This window comes from Gopherus evgoodei, chromosome 8 (assembly GCF_007399415.2).
Source record: "Gopherus evgoodei ecotype Sinaloan lineage chromosome 8, rGopEvg1_v1.p, whole genome shotgun sequence".
Taxonomy (NCBI): domain Eukaryota; kingdom Metazoa; phylum Chordata; order Testudines; family Testudinidae; genus Gopherus; species Gopherus evgoodei.
Genome location: NC_044329.1, coordinates 92,917,781 through 92,937,789, shown reverse-complemented (window position 1 = coordinate 92,937,789; position 20,009 = coordinate 92,917,781). Strand labels below are relative to the sequence as shown.

Genomic DNA, 20,009 nt, shown 5'->3' with positions numbered 1-20,009 from the left:
GTCACGGATTCTGTGACTTCATGACCTCAGTGACAAAAACAGCCTTATGCATGAGTCACTAGCAGATTTGGAACCTTTAGATCCGCAGCATAAACCTCTTATTATTTGAGCAACCCATAGCAGTAGACTCACGCTCTGAATGGACCAAGCTCTAGAGGGGGATAAGACACAAACTTTGCAAGGAGTTTCAAAAGATATTTGCTGACAGCAGGAATGAGACACTAAGGAATCCATTCCAGGTTCTGCCATAGCATGCACTCTAGTGGGCATAGATCCTTCTGCCCATCTCTCTGTCTCTCCCCTTTTGCCCCAGTCCCCTCCAACCCATGCCCAGGGACGGCTTTAGGAAGTGTGGGGCCCAGTTTCGACAGGGCCCCGACAGGGATGACTAAAAAAAAACAACCCAAATCAAAAACAAAGAACGCCTGTAAAAAAAACACGTGGGGCTTGTATTTACCTGGTGGTGCTCTGAGTCTTCGGCAGCACTTCGGCGGTGGGGGTCCTTCACTCACTCCAGATCGTTGGCAGCACTGAAGGACCCGGCGCCGAAGTACCACCGAAGACCCAGAGCAAGCGAAGGACCCGCCGCCGAAGTGCCGCTAGAGACCCGAAGCGCCGCCAGGTGAATAAAAATCAAAAAGGCGCCTCTAGCCAGGGAAGAGATTCTCACTGGGTGCGGGGGCCTGTTAGGCACGGGGCCCGATTCGGGGAATTGGTGGAATTGGCCTAAAGCCAGCCCTGCCCATGCTTGTCTTAGTTTTCCTCTCTCCCTCATCACAGCTCTAGCTCCTCCTCCTAATCTCCCTGCCCAGTCACAGTCCCTCTCCGCTACACCCCCAATCCACATGTATCCTAATCCACTCCCTCTCCCTCCAGATCTGGATCGTCCCCTCTGCATTTGAAATCAGGCTGTTTCTTCCTCCACACTGCCTGGGCATTAGCAGGAAGCGCACAGGACTTAATACCGTGTGCAGCACTACAGCATCCTGCAGCAGCCAAGAGCAGCAATTGCAGGGAAAGTCCTGCTCACCTGTGCAGTTGTCTGCAGGACATTGCCAGAGCTAAACTCCCCAGAGAGTCTAAGAACTGGTCAGGAAGTTTGGCCAAGTTATGAGACACTGAAAAATATTGGTTCTCACATGCTCAGTGCAGATTTGGCAGCTAAGTTCCCCAGACATTCCATCTCAGAGTATGCTCCATGCTAGTGCTGCAGCCTCTGAGTAGGAGTTGCCCTGCAACTGCTCCTCCTAGCTGCTGCAGGATGCTGTGGCACTGGGCACAGGAACAGAGGGAGACAGTCTCTCCTGTGTCCTCAGTGCTCCCTCTCCTGACACCCAGGCATCATGGATAAGGAGCCATCACTAGAATGCAGAGAAATGGAAGACGGGGTGAGGGAGAGAAGGGGTTTCAGCAGCCCAATGATAGTGCTTCTATATCCTGGGAAATTTCCCACAATCTTGGAATTTTTACGTAAAATGTTTTGAATGAAAATTCCCAGTTTCCCAAGTTGAAACATTTTACTCACAAATTCCCAGGTTTTGGGAAATTTCCCATGATATAGTTTTTTACAGTGCTTCTATCTGGGAAATTTTTAGTTCTAGGTTGGGAAAAGCTGGCATCACAATATAAAAGCACTGCCCAATGGGAGTGGGGCAGACAGGAGGATACAGGAAAGTTGGGGGACAAGAGCAGAATGGTTTATAACCACTAGACTATACTCCCCTCTAGGACTTGGAAAATAATCCAGGAGTTCAGAGTTTCCACATTCCTCTGTCACCAAATAGCTGTGAAACTCACTAGTAAAGTGTGCATCTGTCTTCCCTCTTTAGTGCCCAGTCCACACACCAGGTAACAGCCTACTACTGCTACCAGTCACTGTTAGCTTAAGTGGCAGAAGTCTGTGCTACAGGTCTAAAGGTTTGAACCCTGCCAGTGACCCAACCGGGGGTGGGGGGAGAAAGGGGGAAGAGGGTGTCAATATGGTTAGATACAGAATATAATTTTGCATTGTGTGTGTGTTTATGAGGAAAATTACACACAAAAGAAAAACAAAAAATACTGAACACCTCTTCTTAAGTGAGCACTGTATTTTGTGCATTAATGAGGCAGGAGACCTCTGTAAAAACCCCAGTAATTAAAGACTATCATCCTGCATACACACAAGAAGCCAAATTAAGATTCCGCAGGCAAAATTAATCCTAGCTTTTAACTCTTTGAAATATTTCATTTTGCATCCTTAGTGTTCGTTTAGCATGTCTGTAAAATATAGAATACATATCCTGCCCTCCCCCAGAGATAACACCATATTAAAAAAGAGTTTATAAAAGGTTCTATTTTAGTTCCACTGCTCAGTGAGCACACTATAAATACTGGGCATTTGTAGAGCGAGTTACTTCTGATGTCTGCTCAAGGAGGACGTTGTCTCAATCTGTGTATTGTACTTCATTGTGTTTGTCCCAAGCGAGGTGTTCCAGGAGTTATTCCTGAGCCTCCTTGCGAGCCAGCTTGTAAACCTCGGTGGGCCCATCCACATGGGTGATGGTGGTGGTGAGCTGAAGCTCCTCCCCACTACTTACTCCGAGGTCACCTGAAATACAAAGCTGTGTTTCAGCATGATGCACAAAGGAGGACCTGGGAACGAGAGAGTGACAGCCAGGTTACATTTCCCCAGAGTTTGTGTCTTGGAAACAATAAGCTTTTCTAAAACTGAGAACTAAGAAGGGTTTCCATGATTCCTTCGATTTATTTGAAGGGAAGAATGGACTGAAACCACTGCAAAGGAACAAACACTGTTACATGAGCTAATGCTGGAGAGCCACTGTGCTACTGAAAGACGTTCCAAGGGAAACCAACTGTAAACTCAAACAAAACTATTTAGTTCCATTCCTCAATCTTGACTTTCACTTCCTCCACCATAGCTACATAATGCTGTTCCCAGACTATTTCAAGTTAGTATTGATAGCAATTAAGAGCCACACCAAAGCCCAGTTTACCATTTGATTGATCTTCACCATAATTCTTGTGTGATGGAGCATATAGGAACATAAGACCGAAGACGTAGAGGTTCCACATCCCGTAGATGCCTGTGAAGAAGGCACTGTTCCCCTGTACTGTGAAGTCCCCCCACTTCCAATGGCCTTCAGTCACCTGTCCACAACAAAGCAGAGATTCAACAGGGACAAATAGGTAAGGAGAATTCTATGATGAGCAAGTACATGTTTTTAAGAGCAGATACAGAGAAATCTGAAATTAGACAGAATGAAGTACATGTACAATTCATGTCCAGATAGCAAACACATGGAAGTAAAGTCTATACTAAAAAGTCTCTTCTCCTGCCACCAATCTATAAGGATTGGCATATGCAACAAGATTTGTATTAGAAACTTTATTCAACTTTGCTCTGTTTAAAAATTACAAAAATTTATCTCAGAACATTCAGGTTAGATCATTCCACTCATAAAATATTATAGTGAGAGAATAATTATAAAATCGAGCAGTACCTGGCTATGTCTGAAAACCTTAGAGGGTCTATAAATAAACCTTTTATAGAAGAAAACAGCATGAATAATGCAAAGAGCTAATGGCATCCAGCACATCTCACTGCTTCTGTCTTACAGCAGAGACTTATGGCTGATAGCATTAGCTCCAGATATAAAGAAACAGACAAGAGACTCTGTGGAGAGTTAAGAAAAACAGCCATTTAATATTGATAAATATTTTGAAAACAAATGAAATGCATGAGCTGTGCACCTTGACTGCCTTCCATTTTAAAAGCCAAATTAACAAGTCATTTGGAGCCACAGCCTACCATCGACTTTAAAGCAGAATTCCCCATAGAAAATAAGGAGCTCTGCTTTAAGGGGGCGGGGGGGGGAGGAGATAGTGGCAGAATATAGCCTTTAAACAAACAAAAATACCAAACTTGATGAAAGTAGCCAGACAAAATGGATTTGCCAGATTTGAGGTATTACTTCAAGCCAATTGCTTCAACTGAACAGATTTTTAGATCAGAGTCATCTTGCCATGACAGACTACGGCATTGTTTTCCATAAGCAAAGGGAATGCAGCTGCTAGATTCTCTAATATAGTATGTCTGAGAGTACTTCTGTGCACGACTCAGCAGAAGTGCTTACAAGTAAAACTGGCAAGAAAATATAATCCCTTCCTGTGAAAAATTTCATGTTTTTGAAAAAGTTTTCATCACAAGCAGAAATGAAACATCCAAAATTTTTCAAAGGAAAGGATTTCAAGAAAAACAACTTCATTGTGCTTCTCCCAAAACCAGATCTTTCAGCTGCCCATCTGGGAGGCTCTCATCAATTTTGCTTTCTGCCTGCAGTGAAGCTGACCCACTCCTCCCAATTCCTGCAGCCAAAGAACTGGGCCTATCAGTCCCCCTACTCCAGTGACTAGCTGGTGAGCTGTCTTTTCAGTTTCCCTAGTAGAAAAGAAGGTTCGCCCCCACGTCCCCAGCAAAACTGAAGTTGTCCTACAACTGACATTTTCCTTAGGAAAAGAGTATTACTCTTTAGAAAATTCAGATGACAAAGTTTCAGAACAGCTCTACTTTCAAAGTAGAAAGGAGTTTGACTATTAACTTATAAAGGTGTATTCATTGTATTTCTGCAACTAAAGCCTACATATCTATATACAACTGTGATTGACACTTTACACCTGAGACCAATAAAATATCTTAACACTGGAAAGTCATTTTGGGAGGTTGTAGTCTTGGGAACTGGTCAGAAGAGTGAAGGGGCTTATTCTCAGAGGAATACTGTGGGGTAGACCTTCAAGAGGGTGCATGGAGTTTTGCCTGTGCAACTTAGAACAGCCCAATACACAATATGTAGACATACAATTATAATAAAAATATAAATCTATAGGCTAAATTCAAGTTCAGAAGGAAGAGACAGACAAATATAAACTTCCTCATGCCCAAAACACTGTTGAGCATTTAAGATTCCAAAATCAAGCACTCAAAAGTTAAATCATAGAATTAAAAAAGCCCATCTAGACAAGTTCATGGAGGAGAGGTCCATCAATAGCTATTAGACGGGATGGGCAGAGATGGTGTTCCTAGACTGTTGGACAGATGCTAGGAACGGGCAGCATGGGAATGGATCACTCGATTACCTGTTCTGTTCATTCCCTCTGGGGCATTGGCCACTGTTGGAAGACTGGATACTGGACTAGATGGACTATTGGTCTGACCTAGTATGGCTGTTCTTATGTTCTTAGAATTAAGGTTGCCTGTGCAACCTCAATTCGGGCCCCTTGTTAACATGTATGATGACAGTCTATAATTATATACTCACATACTAGAGATTTTCAAAGAAAAAAAGCTCACCAGAATTTTTTTTAACACATGGACAAACCACCCTTCCCACCCCTTCATATTGCAAATGGGTAAAACTATTTTGGCTGAAATGTAGGGAGTCGGGGTGGAGGGAACGCTATCCGGAGGCAGACACTCAGTATGAAAAATTTCAGCCCAAACAGTTTAAGTTTGCCAAAAGTTATAAACAACTGAAAACAGGGTCTTATAATGGGAAATATCAGGCAGCCTTAACAATGAGCCGATGATACCAGCCCCACCTACAATCTATGCATTCCTGGGTCCTCTGAACGAGGATATAACCAAATATCTTGGCTACCTAGAAATTTGGATACTGCACTCTATCATACGAAGTTTGATTTCAGCACACTCACCTGACTGACAATGAAGAAGATGATAGTCATTGCTGCACAGGCCAGAGTGATGAGCATTAAGAACTTGAACCTAAAAATCAGCCCCTATTGAGAGAGAGAGAGAGAGAGAGAGAGAACACTGATCACCTCAGCAGAACAGACAGACAATCCCATTTCAATTTTTAGCTTCTACAAGATGGAAATTGGAAAAAAGATTAGTCCAAAACCACAAAACCCACAATCACCCACTTGCTCCTTTGTCCTTCCCTGGTGACAGCCAATATTCTCTGTTCCCTACATGTTTGCATTCCTCCCAGTTACATTGAATGGGGTTTAGAGATCTTGACTGCTACTGCTTTCCATTACATTTGCTTCCATAAAATTAAACTGATTTACTTAGAGCTAATGTGAAGGAGGCATTTGAGTTTAAGCAACAAGGTTTCATTAAATTAACAGCATATTTGATAGTCTGTGGCTTCCTTGCTAAATCAGATATACATTCTTTCTAGAACATATCTGATGAGGGTTTGTTAGGTTATACCAGGTATACTTTACAAATGTTTTCTGTTTCTGTAAGTGTAACGAGTTCATGTGAGGAGGATGCAAACTTTCCCCATCTAATTTCCTGTGGCCAAGAATTTAAGGTGACTAAATGAATGTTGGACTGTAGATTAAGGACATCAAACAAATGATATAAGACCCCAAACCATGTGAATTTATCACAGACTGTTGGCTTTTTTAAATCTGTTTTGAATTTAACAAAGATAGATTTTAGTTGTGTTAGTTTGGAATCACACTGACTCAGACATCTGAGGGGAGTGAGGACATTTTACAAGTTAGGTTTATGCAGCAGGTGGGCTGAACGTGGCAAGACTGAAGTCCTCAGGGCAAGGACTGTCTTTTTGTTAAATGTTTGCACAGTGCTGAGAGCAGTGGAGCCCTAAGCTCGCCTGTAACACAAATCCATAATACCGGTGCCGTACTTTTAACTCAAGGAAAGAGATGAAAGAGACAAGACTTCAGGGAAACGTCTGCAAAAATACAGATTTTCTTATTGGAACAAGTAATGTGCCTTTTAATAAGTCACAAATGACCTGATTAGATGCAGAGTTTGACTCATCAGAATATTTTCTACCAAAGTTTTATGGACACACAAATCTTTATCACCAAGAAAACAGGCATTTTTGGCTTGACTGCAACTCTATCTGGGCTCCTCCTTCTGCTCTGCAATTGCAATTAAAGAGGAAGGAGTACAGCTCTGGCCAGGGACAAACACTAAGGAGAGGACGGCAAGCCAGAAACTCCTGATTTTTAATTCTATTCCTGTGCAGACTCTCAAGCGGTTTGGGCAAGACACATGAGCACTCTGCATCATTGTCCTCATCTGTGTTTTATATCAGTAGATCTCAAAAAAGGTTTTTACCACCGGGCCACACCGCTCTGAAGAGAAAAACAGAGTCGATTGGGAGTAAATGCCGATGAGTACATTATGTAGGTTAGTGTTTGTAAAGTACTTTGAAGACTGAAAGCATTGGTGGGAGCTAAATACATCAGAACGAAGAAAAAGTTGATTGCCTTTTTGTGAGCTGACTTTAGGGTGGTTTTGGCAGCATGAGAAAGCTGGTAAAATACAAAGTTTTCTAAATTATGGGAAAAGCTAATGAGGATGGATACAGTTTTTCTGGTAGATCACCAGTCGTCTTTTTGGAATACTAAAGCAACGAGTACACACACACATGCACAACTGAAATCCAACAAGGATTTTCTAACCTCATAATGAAGCCTGCGAACCTGGCTCATTGCTGGGAGGCTGGATTGTTTCCCACTAATGTTTCTGAACACTTGAAACACCATGAAACACAAAAACAGGAAGTAGAGGCAAAGGCAGATTCCTGCCACTATAATAAATGCCATCTGAGCAGTAAAGTTAAAGGGAACAACTACTTGACAAAGAAGGAGATTGAAGAAAATATTATTCAGGTAATTAGAACTTTACAAAAGCAAATTAATTATCGCAATAAGCCTAATTCAGGCTTCTAGTGTGTATTAAATAGCAGCTCCTGTCTGAGTGAGAGTGTGTATGCTTCATGGTCCCTTCCCCAGCTCAATCCCAGAGCCGATGCTTTGGTTGTTCCCCAAGCACTTAACATGGTGTTAACGGAGGATAAAATAGTAAAACTCCTGCAGGCTAAAAAGGCTAAGATGGAATTGTCACTTCTGCTCTGCTGCTACAAAGAGACACGGCTTAGCAGAGAAGTCGAAAAGTAATAACCAACCAGGCGACTCCTGCAAGAGGGCTGGGATGCTGGGGAAGTGAAACTAATCACATTACTTTATCTTAGCCTCATAATAAAAATTAAATGCAGCTGAAAGCACTTCCAGCATGACCAGGCAAATTTAAAAAGCAATTTGTATAAATGCTGTAGGATCACACTTCCAAGTGTCAGTGATGAAACCAACTGCCCCAGAGAAAAAGACTGCTCTAGTTCAGACCAGGAGAGGGAATAGCATAAAAGGTGCAATTTAGACAGGGTACAGAGAGGATAAGATTTTTTCTAGAATTACTAATTCCCAAACCCTAACTCAAGATGTGCCATTTCCTAGACTTTCTGCAGCTTGAGGCAGATGCTAATTTTTCTAATCTCAATATTAAATCTCAGAATTCATTCTTGCAGCAAAATCTACATGCTGCACTAATATTTTTAGACATGTCCCCCTATAGAGCCATAAAGTTGTTCATTCAAAGGATACTCTAGATCCTCCACTATATTCGAGTCAAAAACCAATTTCCTAGTCCCATTTTACTCAAGTGAATATACTTTTCATCAGGTTCAATAAGTACTTTGAGAAAGTGAAAATTTTAGTTACTAAAACAAAAAAAAACAACAACAAAAACACAAAAAAACTTATTTCTCACACCAAAAACCTAACACAAAATAAATGCTACTGCACAAAAACAGATGATAAAGGATACAGCCAGCTCCGTGCCAACATCTGTGGTCCAGATACTGTAGAATGGATTTTTCAGTTGTACCCCTCTAAATAAATAAATAAATAAATAAATAAATAAATAAAAACAAACAAACAAACAAACAAACAAAAGAAAGAGAGACAGAATTCAGGGCAATCAGAATTCATGTGCAAAGAGTCAAAGATACTGTAAAATACACATTCCTATACATCGAACTTAACAGTTTGGAAAAGTGAGTAATGTTATTTTGTAATTTGGGAGTGTGTTTGGAGGTGGGTGGGGAGACTTCAGTTTACATTCCAGTGGACACGTAATCTTACAGAAAAACTGTTCCAACACAACTTCACAGTACTATAAAAGCCAAAAGGAAAAGCCTTCTTGTCTCTTTGCAAGAAAAAATGAAGCAAGCGGCTGGAGAGTTGCTGTCAGCATTGGGGCAGACTGTACCTTGCTTGTCCAAAGTGACTTGCATCAGTTATGCAAGTGAGAGCATTTTTAAAATATGTATTGTTTATGGTGTCAAGCACACTAGCTGAGAAGGAATTCTTGTCACTTGCACAGTATTAAACCTCCTTTTCAATTACGCAGAATTATGACTCCACATTTTTTTTTTTTTGGGAAGCAAAGTGTTGGTTGGAAGTATATAGGATACATGCAGTAAAAATCTTCCCCATGTAAATGTTTAGACAGGGAAAAGATGAAAATCTTCTTATATAAGAGAATGGACTAACTTTTATGTCTTGATACACATACAAATGAAGCAATACTGTAAGGAATTGTATTTTAGCCCACAATGGGCACAGAGCTGGGTAAAATCCTTTTTTTTTTTTTAAAATATAAAAGGACACACACAGGACTAGGTCTACTGCATTTTCATCCTGAAACTCACTCACTGTTCTAGTGCAGCTTTCTGAGATTGCTCAATATACCCTTTGAACTACAAGTCAAACATTTTTTGTCCTGTAACATGCAATATTTCGATGCTTTGTGAACTTGTATGGCTAGGCAGGCAAAGAGCTACCTTTTATCTCTCTCTCTCTCACTTTCGGTCAGTCATTTTCCTGTAAAAAGTCTACTTTTAAGTAATGCAATCTGATCTGGAAGGGAAAACTTAAATTGGGGAAATTGCTACTGGGATGTCTAAGAAATTGAACACTAGGCTTGGAGGAAAGAGTTATAAGGGGGCTAATGACTTGAATACCTAGTCTGAGGAAAAAGGACTTGCCATTCCCTTCCCCAAAGGCACAGAAAGGTGGCTGGTGAATACCAGTGTTGGCGTGGGGAGACCCAAATGGCCTGAAAAGTGCTAAGCCTTTGTACCAACTTTTCAATCCTTGTCTCAATAAAGCTATTAGAAAAATGCAAAACCAACATGGACCCAGCGTAAAGATCAATTGTATCCAAACAATTGCCCCTGTAAAAAAAGAGGACAGCACCTGTGAGATCAGAGCACAATCGTATTAGCACTACAGAGTCTAAGAGAAAAAAAAAGTGTCTCAGTTACCTCTCACACATGTCAAAGATGAAAAGGCAGAAGGCACCAACAGCTATGGGCCCAACCTGTTTCCAGTACCCAGACAGACGATTTCGTTCATTTTGATCCTAATGAATCAAGCCATGGAAAAAGAAAGTTAATTCATGAAAGGGAAAAAAAGTGACTGAATTATGCACCCAATGAGACTCATAGCAAAGGCAAGAAAGATGTTACTTACTAGGTGCTGTTTTGGAGTCACCTCTGTGCATTTCCATGGTGGGATATGGCATCCCAGATTTTGAGCTGCATAACTTCATTGGGAAACCAGGTTCATTGGGGATACATGAAAGAGCTTGTGAGAGGGAGACATTGCCCTCCCCAGAGGTGGGCAAGCGATGGCCCTGCACACCACTGTCACTCCAGAACTGCTCCAGGTAAATGGCCCTGGGCTGGAGCTGGCACCCTGCACCCAAACCCCTTGCTGCACCCAAACCCCTTGCTGCACCCAAACCCCCTGCCCTGAGCCCCCTGCTGCACCCCAACCCCCTGCCCTGAGCCCCCTGCTGCACCTCTCCTGCAACCCAACCCCCTGCCCGTAGCCCCCTCCTGCACATCACACCCCCCTTCTACACTCCAACACCCTGCCCCAGCCCTACATTCATGGTCCTGCATACAATTTCCCCACCCCAGTGTGGCCCTCAGGGCAAAAAAGTTTGCCCACCCCTGCCCTACCCTACATATGGAAATGCAGTCGTCCCCCCCAGCTGCCTTGGTTCCTTCTCCCAAACCACACAGCACTGATGTCATACCGACTTCTGAGTAGAGGGAAAGGTGGGCAAGTAGTGAGAATGCACAGAGGTGACTCCCAAAGAAGAGTTAGATAAGTAACCTCTCAGCTTTGAGGGCATCTGTACATTTCTATTTGTGGGAGATTAGCAAGCAGCGTGTCCATCCAGAGAAAAGTAGGTGAGGAGTTTGGCTTAAACGCAGGGCTTGTCTATGTGGTAGATTAACAGGCAGTAGGGAACTTTAAGTGCCCACCAGCAGCATCCACACAGGCCAGTTAGCGTGTGACATGCTGGTGTGATCTAGAAGGCGCAGTCCACTGGTGGAGGCTGGAGCACCATGTAGCCAAGCCCATAGACTAACACTGTTCTGCCAGTCTGGGCATTGGAGCGTTATGTTATTTCCAAGGAAGAGGAGATTTGATGAAAAATGTGCACAACACTCCAAGTTGTTGCTTTGCAAGTATCCAGTATCCACCAGGGGAGCTTGTCTAAGGCAACCACTGATGCCGCAATTCCTCTTGGGGAGAGGGTTTGTAAAACCAGGAGATGCTTGTTTCCTAGCTAAGATGTATACATCTAAAACAAACCAGTGGGAAAGTCTGGCTGGTAACTGTTTCTCCCCAGCATTTAGTCCCATATGCTACAAACGATTCATCGGATTTCTAAAGGGAATGAGATACTCTTTACTCCATAGTCATACCCACCATCATGTGCTCGCCACAAAAGATTATCCAAAATGACAGAAGCATGGCATAGAAGAGTCCTTGTCGAATATCTCCAAAGAGCAACATCCAAGTCCAGTCAAATCCAATGGAAAACCACTCTACTGGGATATTTATGAACGTCATGGAGATCCCAAGAGCAAAGATTACCCTGGAGAAGCAGACAGAACAGAATCCCTTTCCATTTCAAAGAAAGGACCAAGAGGAACTCAAACTTCATGAAGAAGTAGAAGTTTCCTTCTTTTTGTCACAATACCTTCCTGTTGGTCCCCCCCCCCATAGCAGTCCTGTTGTCCTCCCCCCACAGAGACACCGTTAATGAAGGGTGACTCAGTAACTGGCAAGAAATGTATCCATTTCAAACAAAGCCCATGCTCAGGAGTCAAAATGGAAAACCAGCTGCTGTTTTCAAAGGACTGGTTGGGCAGTCAAATTCTGAAGGTGCTAATCCTACACATACACCCACAGGTAGGGGGGACCCTGATGCAGCAGCCTAGCTTATTTCTGCCACATTAGGAGATCTGGATCAGGTTTTGGGGAACTGACACAGAGGGTACAGACACTGTCTGCTACACAGCCCTGCAGGGGCTTCCTGTGCACCACCAAAGAGTTATGAGAAGCAAATTCTGTGGCTCCATGATTGCTGTGAGAGAAAGGCAGAAGGGTCTAGTCACGCACACACATAGGAGGAATGTATCAGCTATGCAGACTATTGCAGAACAAAGACTGCAACAGAGGTTGAAGAGCAGCTCTGCTGCCACATTGGCTTGGCTAAGAGAGTGGGGAAGGAAGGAAAATGGATCCACAGGGATGGCAATCTAGCACATGGCCAGTTTACCCAGGCTTTGCATGAGGCATACATTTTGTCTTAAATATCTTGCGTGTTGTCTGGATCACAGTGAGTTACTCCTCTACTCACTTTTCTAGCAGGACAGGAGCGCGTGTCATCATCGTGATCCGTCTCCAATACCAAACCATGATGATGAAGATGCTAGGCGTGAGGAAGGTTTTCATTGCAAACCACACCTTTGTAAAACCTCCATTTTGATGGATACTCTGAGGATACAAGTTTAAATGTGGGAGCTGTACAATATTTCACTTTCCTTATTTACAGACAACATCAGATCCTGTGATAGTCACAGGGCCTGACAGAAAATTGCAATAGTCTAAACTACAGCCATTTAATATTAAAGAGCATTGCTTGTGAAATGCACAGCTGAACTGTTGGACAAAATGGAAAGCGCTGTACACTGCTGTTTAACGGAGTGTCTTGACCATTCGGTCCAAGTAGAATTTCTAAGGACTCTTGACAACTAACGCACATATTCCACCACTTCAATTTCCAAATAACCAGAAAATCGATAAAAACAGATTTTTAGTACTGGTGTTTACTAGGTATATTTTTGCATACAGTTTAATCAATAAAAGTTGCCATGCATTTAAACTAAATTTATTCTAACATGAAAATTAGTCAACTTTACTATTAAATGCAGAATGAGGATATACATGATGGTAACCCCAATAAATACTCAGAGCTAATAGGCAAATTGATCGTTACTCCAGAAATAGTGCCAATCAAAAGCCAAAACAGTGAGAGGAGAGCAAGTAGCTCTACTGCATTAAATGGTGGTAAATAGGAGAACCATTTAGGCTCTCAGCACCTTGATGGACAAAATTACCTAAGACTGAAATGCGGCAGAGACAAGGACACTTAACACATTTAAATTAAAATCAAAGGTGACATGATTAAAGGGGTTTCCTCTTCAAGTGCTATTATTCCAGGTCTCTTATTTCCTCTCATTCCTTATTTTAAAGTTCTATGCCTAAAGTGGCCATGTGATAGGAGGCATATTTTTCCAGTTTAATTAAACTCTGATCCAAAGCCAGACTGTATGCAACAGAAAAATGTTAGTCAGGCATAATAAAAATTGCCTGCTTCTGGAGTCAGTCAATGAAGCAATTACCAGTAGACCAGAATAGCAGTGAATTATCCCACTAGCGAAGTTAGCATGGTGGGAAAGGGGAGAGATAATAACTAGAGAATAGTCAAAGAAGAGATCCAGTGGGAAAAGGGGCATTGATGATGAAAGTCATACAAGTTTACTGACCTTAGAAAATAATGTCATTATATTCTTACTAGGGAGTAGGACAATTGGCAATTGTGGTTTTTGTACAGAACAGCAAAACTCCTTCCATTTCTCTATCAGTCATGAGTTACTTTACCACAGCAAAATCATAAACCCAATAAAAGGCTGGATTCTACAAATACCTTTCCACCTTTGACACAGCAGTGAGTCTACATTAAACACCTACTCCAGAGGAGACGGGAGCCCAGAGTAAAGACAGAAATGAGGCATGCACACTTACCACCAGGCGAACATCTTTTATTTCCCCAATTCCCACATTAATTTGTTTCCTTTCATTCACAGGGAGTCGAATGTTGAGGAGGTAGAATTTGTGAGCAACAGTTCCAATTTCCATGAAAGTGAGCGCATCACAGTCATAGTGTCGGCCTTCATGCTCTATGGTCTAGTGGAATAGCGGAGAGGGGGAAAATGCAAAGAGGTCAGATTGGATCACTTTTATTTGGACTTCAAATATGATAAATCGATAGTTGTAAAGCAGTAACTAGTCCTTCCAGGGACTCTAATTTGGAGATGTACAGCACAGACTTCTTGTTTCATCACATCCTAACCTTTCCCCTTTTAGGGAACCAGGAAGTACATACACCTCTACCTCAATATAATGCTGTCCTTGGGAGCCAAAAAAAAAAAATCTTACTGTATTATAGGTGAAACAGTGTTATATTGAACTTGCTTTGATCCACAGGAGTGCGCAGCCCTCCCCCCCCACAGAGCACTGCTTTACTGCATTATATCCAAATTTGTGTTCTATCGGGTGGCATTATATCGAGGTAGCGGTGTAGTAATACATATTAAAAGAAAGCAAATCCACATGGAGAAGCAGTTCACTATGTATCAACCAGTTTTCTCTGAAGACATAAATTGATGAGAACATATTTGAGCCCTTTTCTTCCTGAACAGTGACCATTTGCCTCAATACTATAGCTTTTGCCTGTTTTAATCTGTGGCCAAAAAGAAGTTCATGGATGTCACTATGCTATGGCTACTTAGAACTTCCTGTGGTAGCAAGGGGAGGTTACAAATAGTCTTGGTCTGGCTTTTCCAAACAGAGTTAAAAGGAGACTCTCAGTTAGCAGAACAGGGCCTGACACATGGCTGAACAGTTCCAGTTCCATCCAGTAGAGCTTAGTGGTGCACATTAATGCTGCAATTAACTGGCTAGTTTAATCAGTAATATCAGCACTGTTAAATTATTCCAATTGTTTCACAGCGCAGATCGCTACAATCCAATCAAGTGTACTTAGGGATGTTCATTTTTAAAGTTATTTTATTGTGTAGCAGTTTCAGAATGTAAAGTCATCATTTTTAATGTTCAATTTTCCACACAGAATGACTTAAGTACAGGTAGTGAATAGAGTAAGTGATAGAAATTTGATTTAGACCCCTAGACCTAAAGTCTGTAATTGATATTGAATGCACTAAGCATTTAGACCAAAAAAAACTGTAAGCAGAAGTAGTTAAGCTGCATCTAATATTCAAATATCAGATGCTAAGCAGGGATAATAGGTCTGGAATCAATTAACCAGCATTGCTTGTCAAACTGCCAGCAAAAAGATCAATTGCTGCTTAATATTTATCAGGGTAGATTGATTAAAATCAGTTATTTTAAGCATGATTTAAGTGACCAAGTGAAAAGTATAGTTTTTAATCAATCTCTCCATTTGTACATCAGTTAATTTTCTAAAGAAAGGTACATTTTTCATTGGTTGATATAGCCATTAAAACATGTTTATTTACAATTAGACAGAGCCTTTACATTAGACTGCTACTTTTTTGCTACCTAGGAGGATACACTATAACTATATACATTTGTTTAAACACTTATATAGGTTGAGATTATCAGATTTTTAGTATGTTAGACAATAGTGAACGATATAGTCCTTATTTACTGGACAATTAAAGTTGTACTCATGTGTTAAGCTGCATTAGTATGGCTACTGGAGTTTCATTAAAACAACTGCACAAAAATGTGCAGTTATTAAACAACAACCTTAAATGTTTTGGATACATAGTCTTCTCTTATCATACGATGTTTCACATTTACAACTAAAATGATTTAAAGGAACAGAGGGATTAACTGCTGTAAGTGAATTAAAACTATTTCAGGTGAGCCCTGGGAAAATTTTCAAATATGCTTAAGTGAAAATGTCTTGAGCTTAACTTCCTACTCACCTGAGGGGCTGCTCTGTACTAGAAAGTTAGCTCAACCTAGAGGCATTCCTTAGGGGTGTGTAAAAGTCACACCTGAGAGACATAGTTAAGATGACTAAGCCACACAGTGTAGACAGCACTACATGGAAGAATTCTTCAGATGACCTAGCTACTACCTCTAAAAGGTATGTCTTCACTACCGGCTGGATTGGCGGGCAGCAATCGATCCAGCAGGGAAAATAGATTTATCGCATCTAGTCTAGATGCAATAAAAAAAAAAAAAAAAAAAGGTCAATCCCCGAGTGCTCTCCCGTTGACTTCTATACTCCAGCCCGGCGAGAGGAGCAGGCAGAGTTGAGGGGGAGCAGAGAAGAAACCACGGTAAGTCGATCTAAGTACGTCAACTTCAGCTACCTTATTCACATAGCAGAAGTTGTATAACTTAGATTGATCCCCCAGCCCCATGTAGACCAGACAGAAGAGATGTGGATTTACTTCAGCGAACAGAACCCTCCCTTCTGTCACTGTAGTGTCTCCACTGCCATGGCAATGTGTTTCTAGAGTAGTGTAGACATACCTACCTTTGGTCTCATTTTCAAGAGACTGAAAAACTTTGAAAAACAAAAAACTTAACTAGGAGATCTGATCCCCTCCCTTTTGTTTTTATTCACAGCCTGGAAGAGATACAGACAAGTTTTTCTATTTTAACTCGCAAGGTTGAAAAATCAATTGGATGAATTACTTCACATGAAGAAAATACTCTGTCCCTGCAGAAGAATCTATTGCTGTCAAAAGCTGGTTTAGAACTTCAACAACTATGGTGCCAAGCGCTTGGCTAGTGATTTAAATCAGTTAAGTGGTGTGACTTTCTTTAAAAGATCAGCAGCAAAACATTCACTGCTTGAATGGTTCATCGCCAGCCCTTCAATTTATTATGGTTTTAATATTTAAGATACGTATGTCATAGTAATATGATCTTCAGCAGTTAGGCATCTATCCTGATACTCTGGTTCAGAATATTGGCAAGAAAATTAGGGAGAGTACGTGCTTGACCCATCTGCTTCTTTATTGCCTGGAATCTCCAAAATTTCAACAGCATCAGCAATAAGGCAGCACTTATTTCCATAGCTTTGGGTAAACTGCAGAAACTGAATATACCGAATCCTACTGCTTACATTTTCCCTTATGTTTGATGTTGCCTACTTTGGCTGTGATAGTTCCATCTATTCTGCCATGCTTTTCTTCATAAATTGTCATCAGAATGGGCTAGTTCTTAAACAGCTCCAGACAGCCAACCAACAAATTCCGTCATCCATCCTGGAGGAGAATTAGTTTGCATCCTCCTGCTCTCTTCAGTGAAGCTGAGGCAAAAGTGGCTGTTATGGAGGTATCTTGTAATTTCAACATTTTCCCTTATTCCTAGATTTGTACTTGGCTAAAAGATGCCTCAAATGAGCACTGCATCCATATATCAAATTTCAGGTTCTCTTTGTTATCTTTGCAACATTTGCAGCATTGTCACAGTCAATGTTACACACTTGAATTTTTGTTCAGATTGTTACAGCTCAATGAGAAACTAGATGGGTTCATTGAATGATCCTGATGAGATCATACATGGTGTCTCCTGGAATCAGAGGCCAGGTCCCAATGCCTGCAATAACTTTGCCTTGCACACAATAATGCAGCCCTGAGTCATTCACAGGATTACACCCTTAATACAGTACATGAGGTAGCTTTTTATAATTGTGGCAAAAATAGATCAAGAGTTAGATATTTTCCCCAATTCTTTCTTCATATAGAAAAAAGATGATGACTTTAACTCAGAGAGTTTTAGATGGAGGCTCCATCAGGGATTCCGCATAGTTAAATAGTTTAGCTTTAAAACATCTTGTATTAAGTTCAGATTTCATTTTGAAACAGATTAAAAAAATAAAATCAGTGATTTTTTTCAAAAAAAAAATCAACCCCAATATTTACCACTTTTACTTAGAGTTATTTTATGCATTATTCTTGCTTGTATATGTAAGATGGCCATTAAATATAAACTCAATACAATCCCTCAACATCCTCAGTCTCTGCCCTGCAGTCATTCTTTACCCTTCTCCTTAACCTCTTGCTCTCCTCTGGCTCTTTCCTCTCACAATACAAGCATACTTCAGTCCAGGGATAGGCAACCTATGGCATGTGCGCCGAAGGCGGCACACGAGCTGATTTTCAGTGGCATTCACACTGCCTGGATCCTGGCCACCACTCCGGGGGACTTTGCATTATAAATTTAATTTTAAATGAAGCTTCTTAAACATTTTTAAAACCTTATTTACTTTACATATAAAATAGTTTAGTTATATATTATAGACTTATAGAAGGAGACCTTCTAAAAACATTAAAATGTATTATTGGCATGCAAAACCTTAACTCCGAGTGAATAAATGAAGACTCGGCACACTTCTGAAAGGTTGCCGACCCCTGCTTTAGTCTCTCCCATCTTCAAAAAAAAAAAAAATCATCCTTGACCCCACTTGCCTCTCCAGCTACTACCTCATCCACCCCCTTCATCCCCAAGCTCATCAGATGTGCTGTCTACAAGGCCTGCACGGGAGTCTCTTCCAATTCCATTCTAGACCTTCTCCAAGAAACCTTCCATCACTTGCACTCCACTGAAACAGCTCTCAATTCTCTAATGACCTCTTCCTACCCAAATTACAACAGATTCTCCATTCTCAGTCTCCTTGACCAATTGGCCACCTTCAAGGTGCGGAGCACGATTGGCTATGCTGAAGTTCTTGTCCTGTCTTTTTTCCCCAGGGTCTCCCTCTTGCCCATCAGCCTATGTCATTTGAAAGATCCTTTTCCCTCTCCCTCATCCTCTTGAAGTTGGGGGGGCAAGTGGGTGGGTGGGCAGGTCCCACAGGGCTTTGCCCAGGTCCTCTCCCTCTACATATTGCCTATCTCACTCATTCACAAATGCAGGTTCCACCATCATTTCTTTGCTGACGATCTCTTATTTTAGAGAGTAAAATCTTAGCTTGTCTTTCAGATATTTCCTCATGGACTTCCAGTTGTCAGCTTAAGCTTAACATGATCAACACAGAGGTAAGCACTCTATATAGCCTGGACGTGAGGATGTGTGTCTAAGTTTTGTCAGTTCTTCCTGTGTAATATCCTGAAGATACAGCCTCTCCATCTGCACATCTACGATTCTTCTCCAGATCTTCAAACACCCTCTCCACTGTATTTGTGAAGGCCAATCTTGCCCCACATATATCCATTCAAAACACTGCTGCAAAAGGTCATTTTCCTGACTTATCATTTTGTCCAAATCACCTAGTATTTGCATCCCTCGCTGGCTCCTCTTTTTCCATGCATCAAATGCAAAAGTGTCTCTTCACTTTCAAGGCCTACCCCACCCCCATTCACTTCCCTAGTCAATTCTGCCAATGGCCAGCTTTTGATGCCCACATGTTCAGTTTTTGAAGGTGCACCTTCATGTTTTCTCCCCATGCTCCCTCTTACTCCCAGAAATAGTTCCCTACAAACACCTGCAAAGCTACCTCACTGATCTCTTTCAAATTCTTAGTTAAAGCTCTCCTTTGCCATCAAGCCTACTCATACCCACAACTTCCAACACCACCCCCCCAAACTGACAATGGACAATCAGCTGGTACATCGACACCACTGCCAATCATGCTTATACTATCTCATTATTTCCTGGCACTCCCCCGTCCATCTGCTACATCTACCAATTATTTCTTGTCCTACAGGGCAGTGAACTGAGGCACGGATTATCTTTTTGTTCGGTATTTGTACAGCACCCAGCACAGTGGGGCCCTGGTCCCTAACAGGACCCTCGTGCAGGAGTTCAACCACCACCATAGATGTGATTTGCTGCAGGAAATGCCACTTCAGTTCTTTGTGTTTCTGGTGAGGAGTCTGAAATCTCAGTTATCTTCCCCCAAATACCAGAATTACAAAATGGAAAGTTATATTTCCTTCTCCTTCCCACCTCCCCTACTATTACTCAACCTCAGTTACCCATTCACGCAACCCACAAAGTCACAATTGTTAGCCCAG

At 41.6% G+C, this 20,009-nt stretch overlaps 1 protein-coding gene across 2 annotated transcripts in view; it reads right to left on the bottom strand.

Annotated features, from left to right (window-relative positions):
* Positions 1-698: 698 nt before the first annotated feature.
* LOC115655863 (protein wntless homolog) overlaps positions 699-20,009 on the bottom strand; it is a 143,599-nt gene continuing 124,288 nt past the window's right edge. For both annotated transcript variants that reach the window (XM_030571818.1, XM_030571817.1), the window contains 9 exons: positions 14,011-14,172; positions 12,563-12,699; positions 11,626-11,794; positions 10,164-10,261; positions 8,663-8,726; positions 7,459-7,602; positions 5,710-5,793; positions 2,994-3,147; positions 699-2,587 (listed from right to left, as the gene is read on the bottom strand). In XM_030571818.1, coding sequence (XP_030427678.1) covers positions 2,478-2,587; positions 2,994-3,147; positions 5,710-5,793; positions 7,459-7,602; positions 8,663-8,726; positions 10,164-10,261; positions 11,626-11,794; positions 12,563-12,699; positions 14,011-14,172 — 1,122 coding nt within the window. In that variant the 3' untranslated portion in view covers positions 699-2,477. The remainder of the gene's footprint in view (positions 2,588-2,993; positions 3,148-5,709; positions 5,794-7,458; positions 7,603-8,662; positions 8,727-10,163; positions 10,262-11,625; positions 11,795-12,562; positions 12,700-14,010; positions 14,173-20,009) is intronic.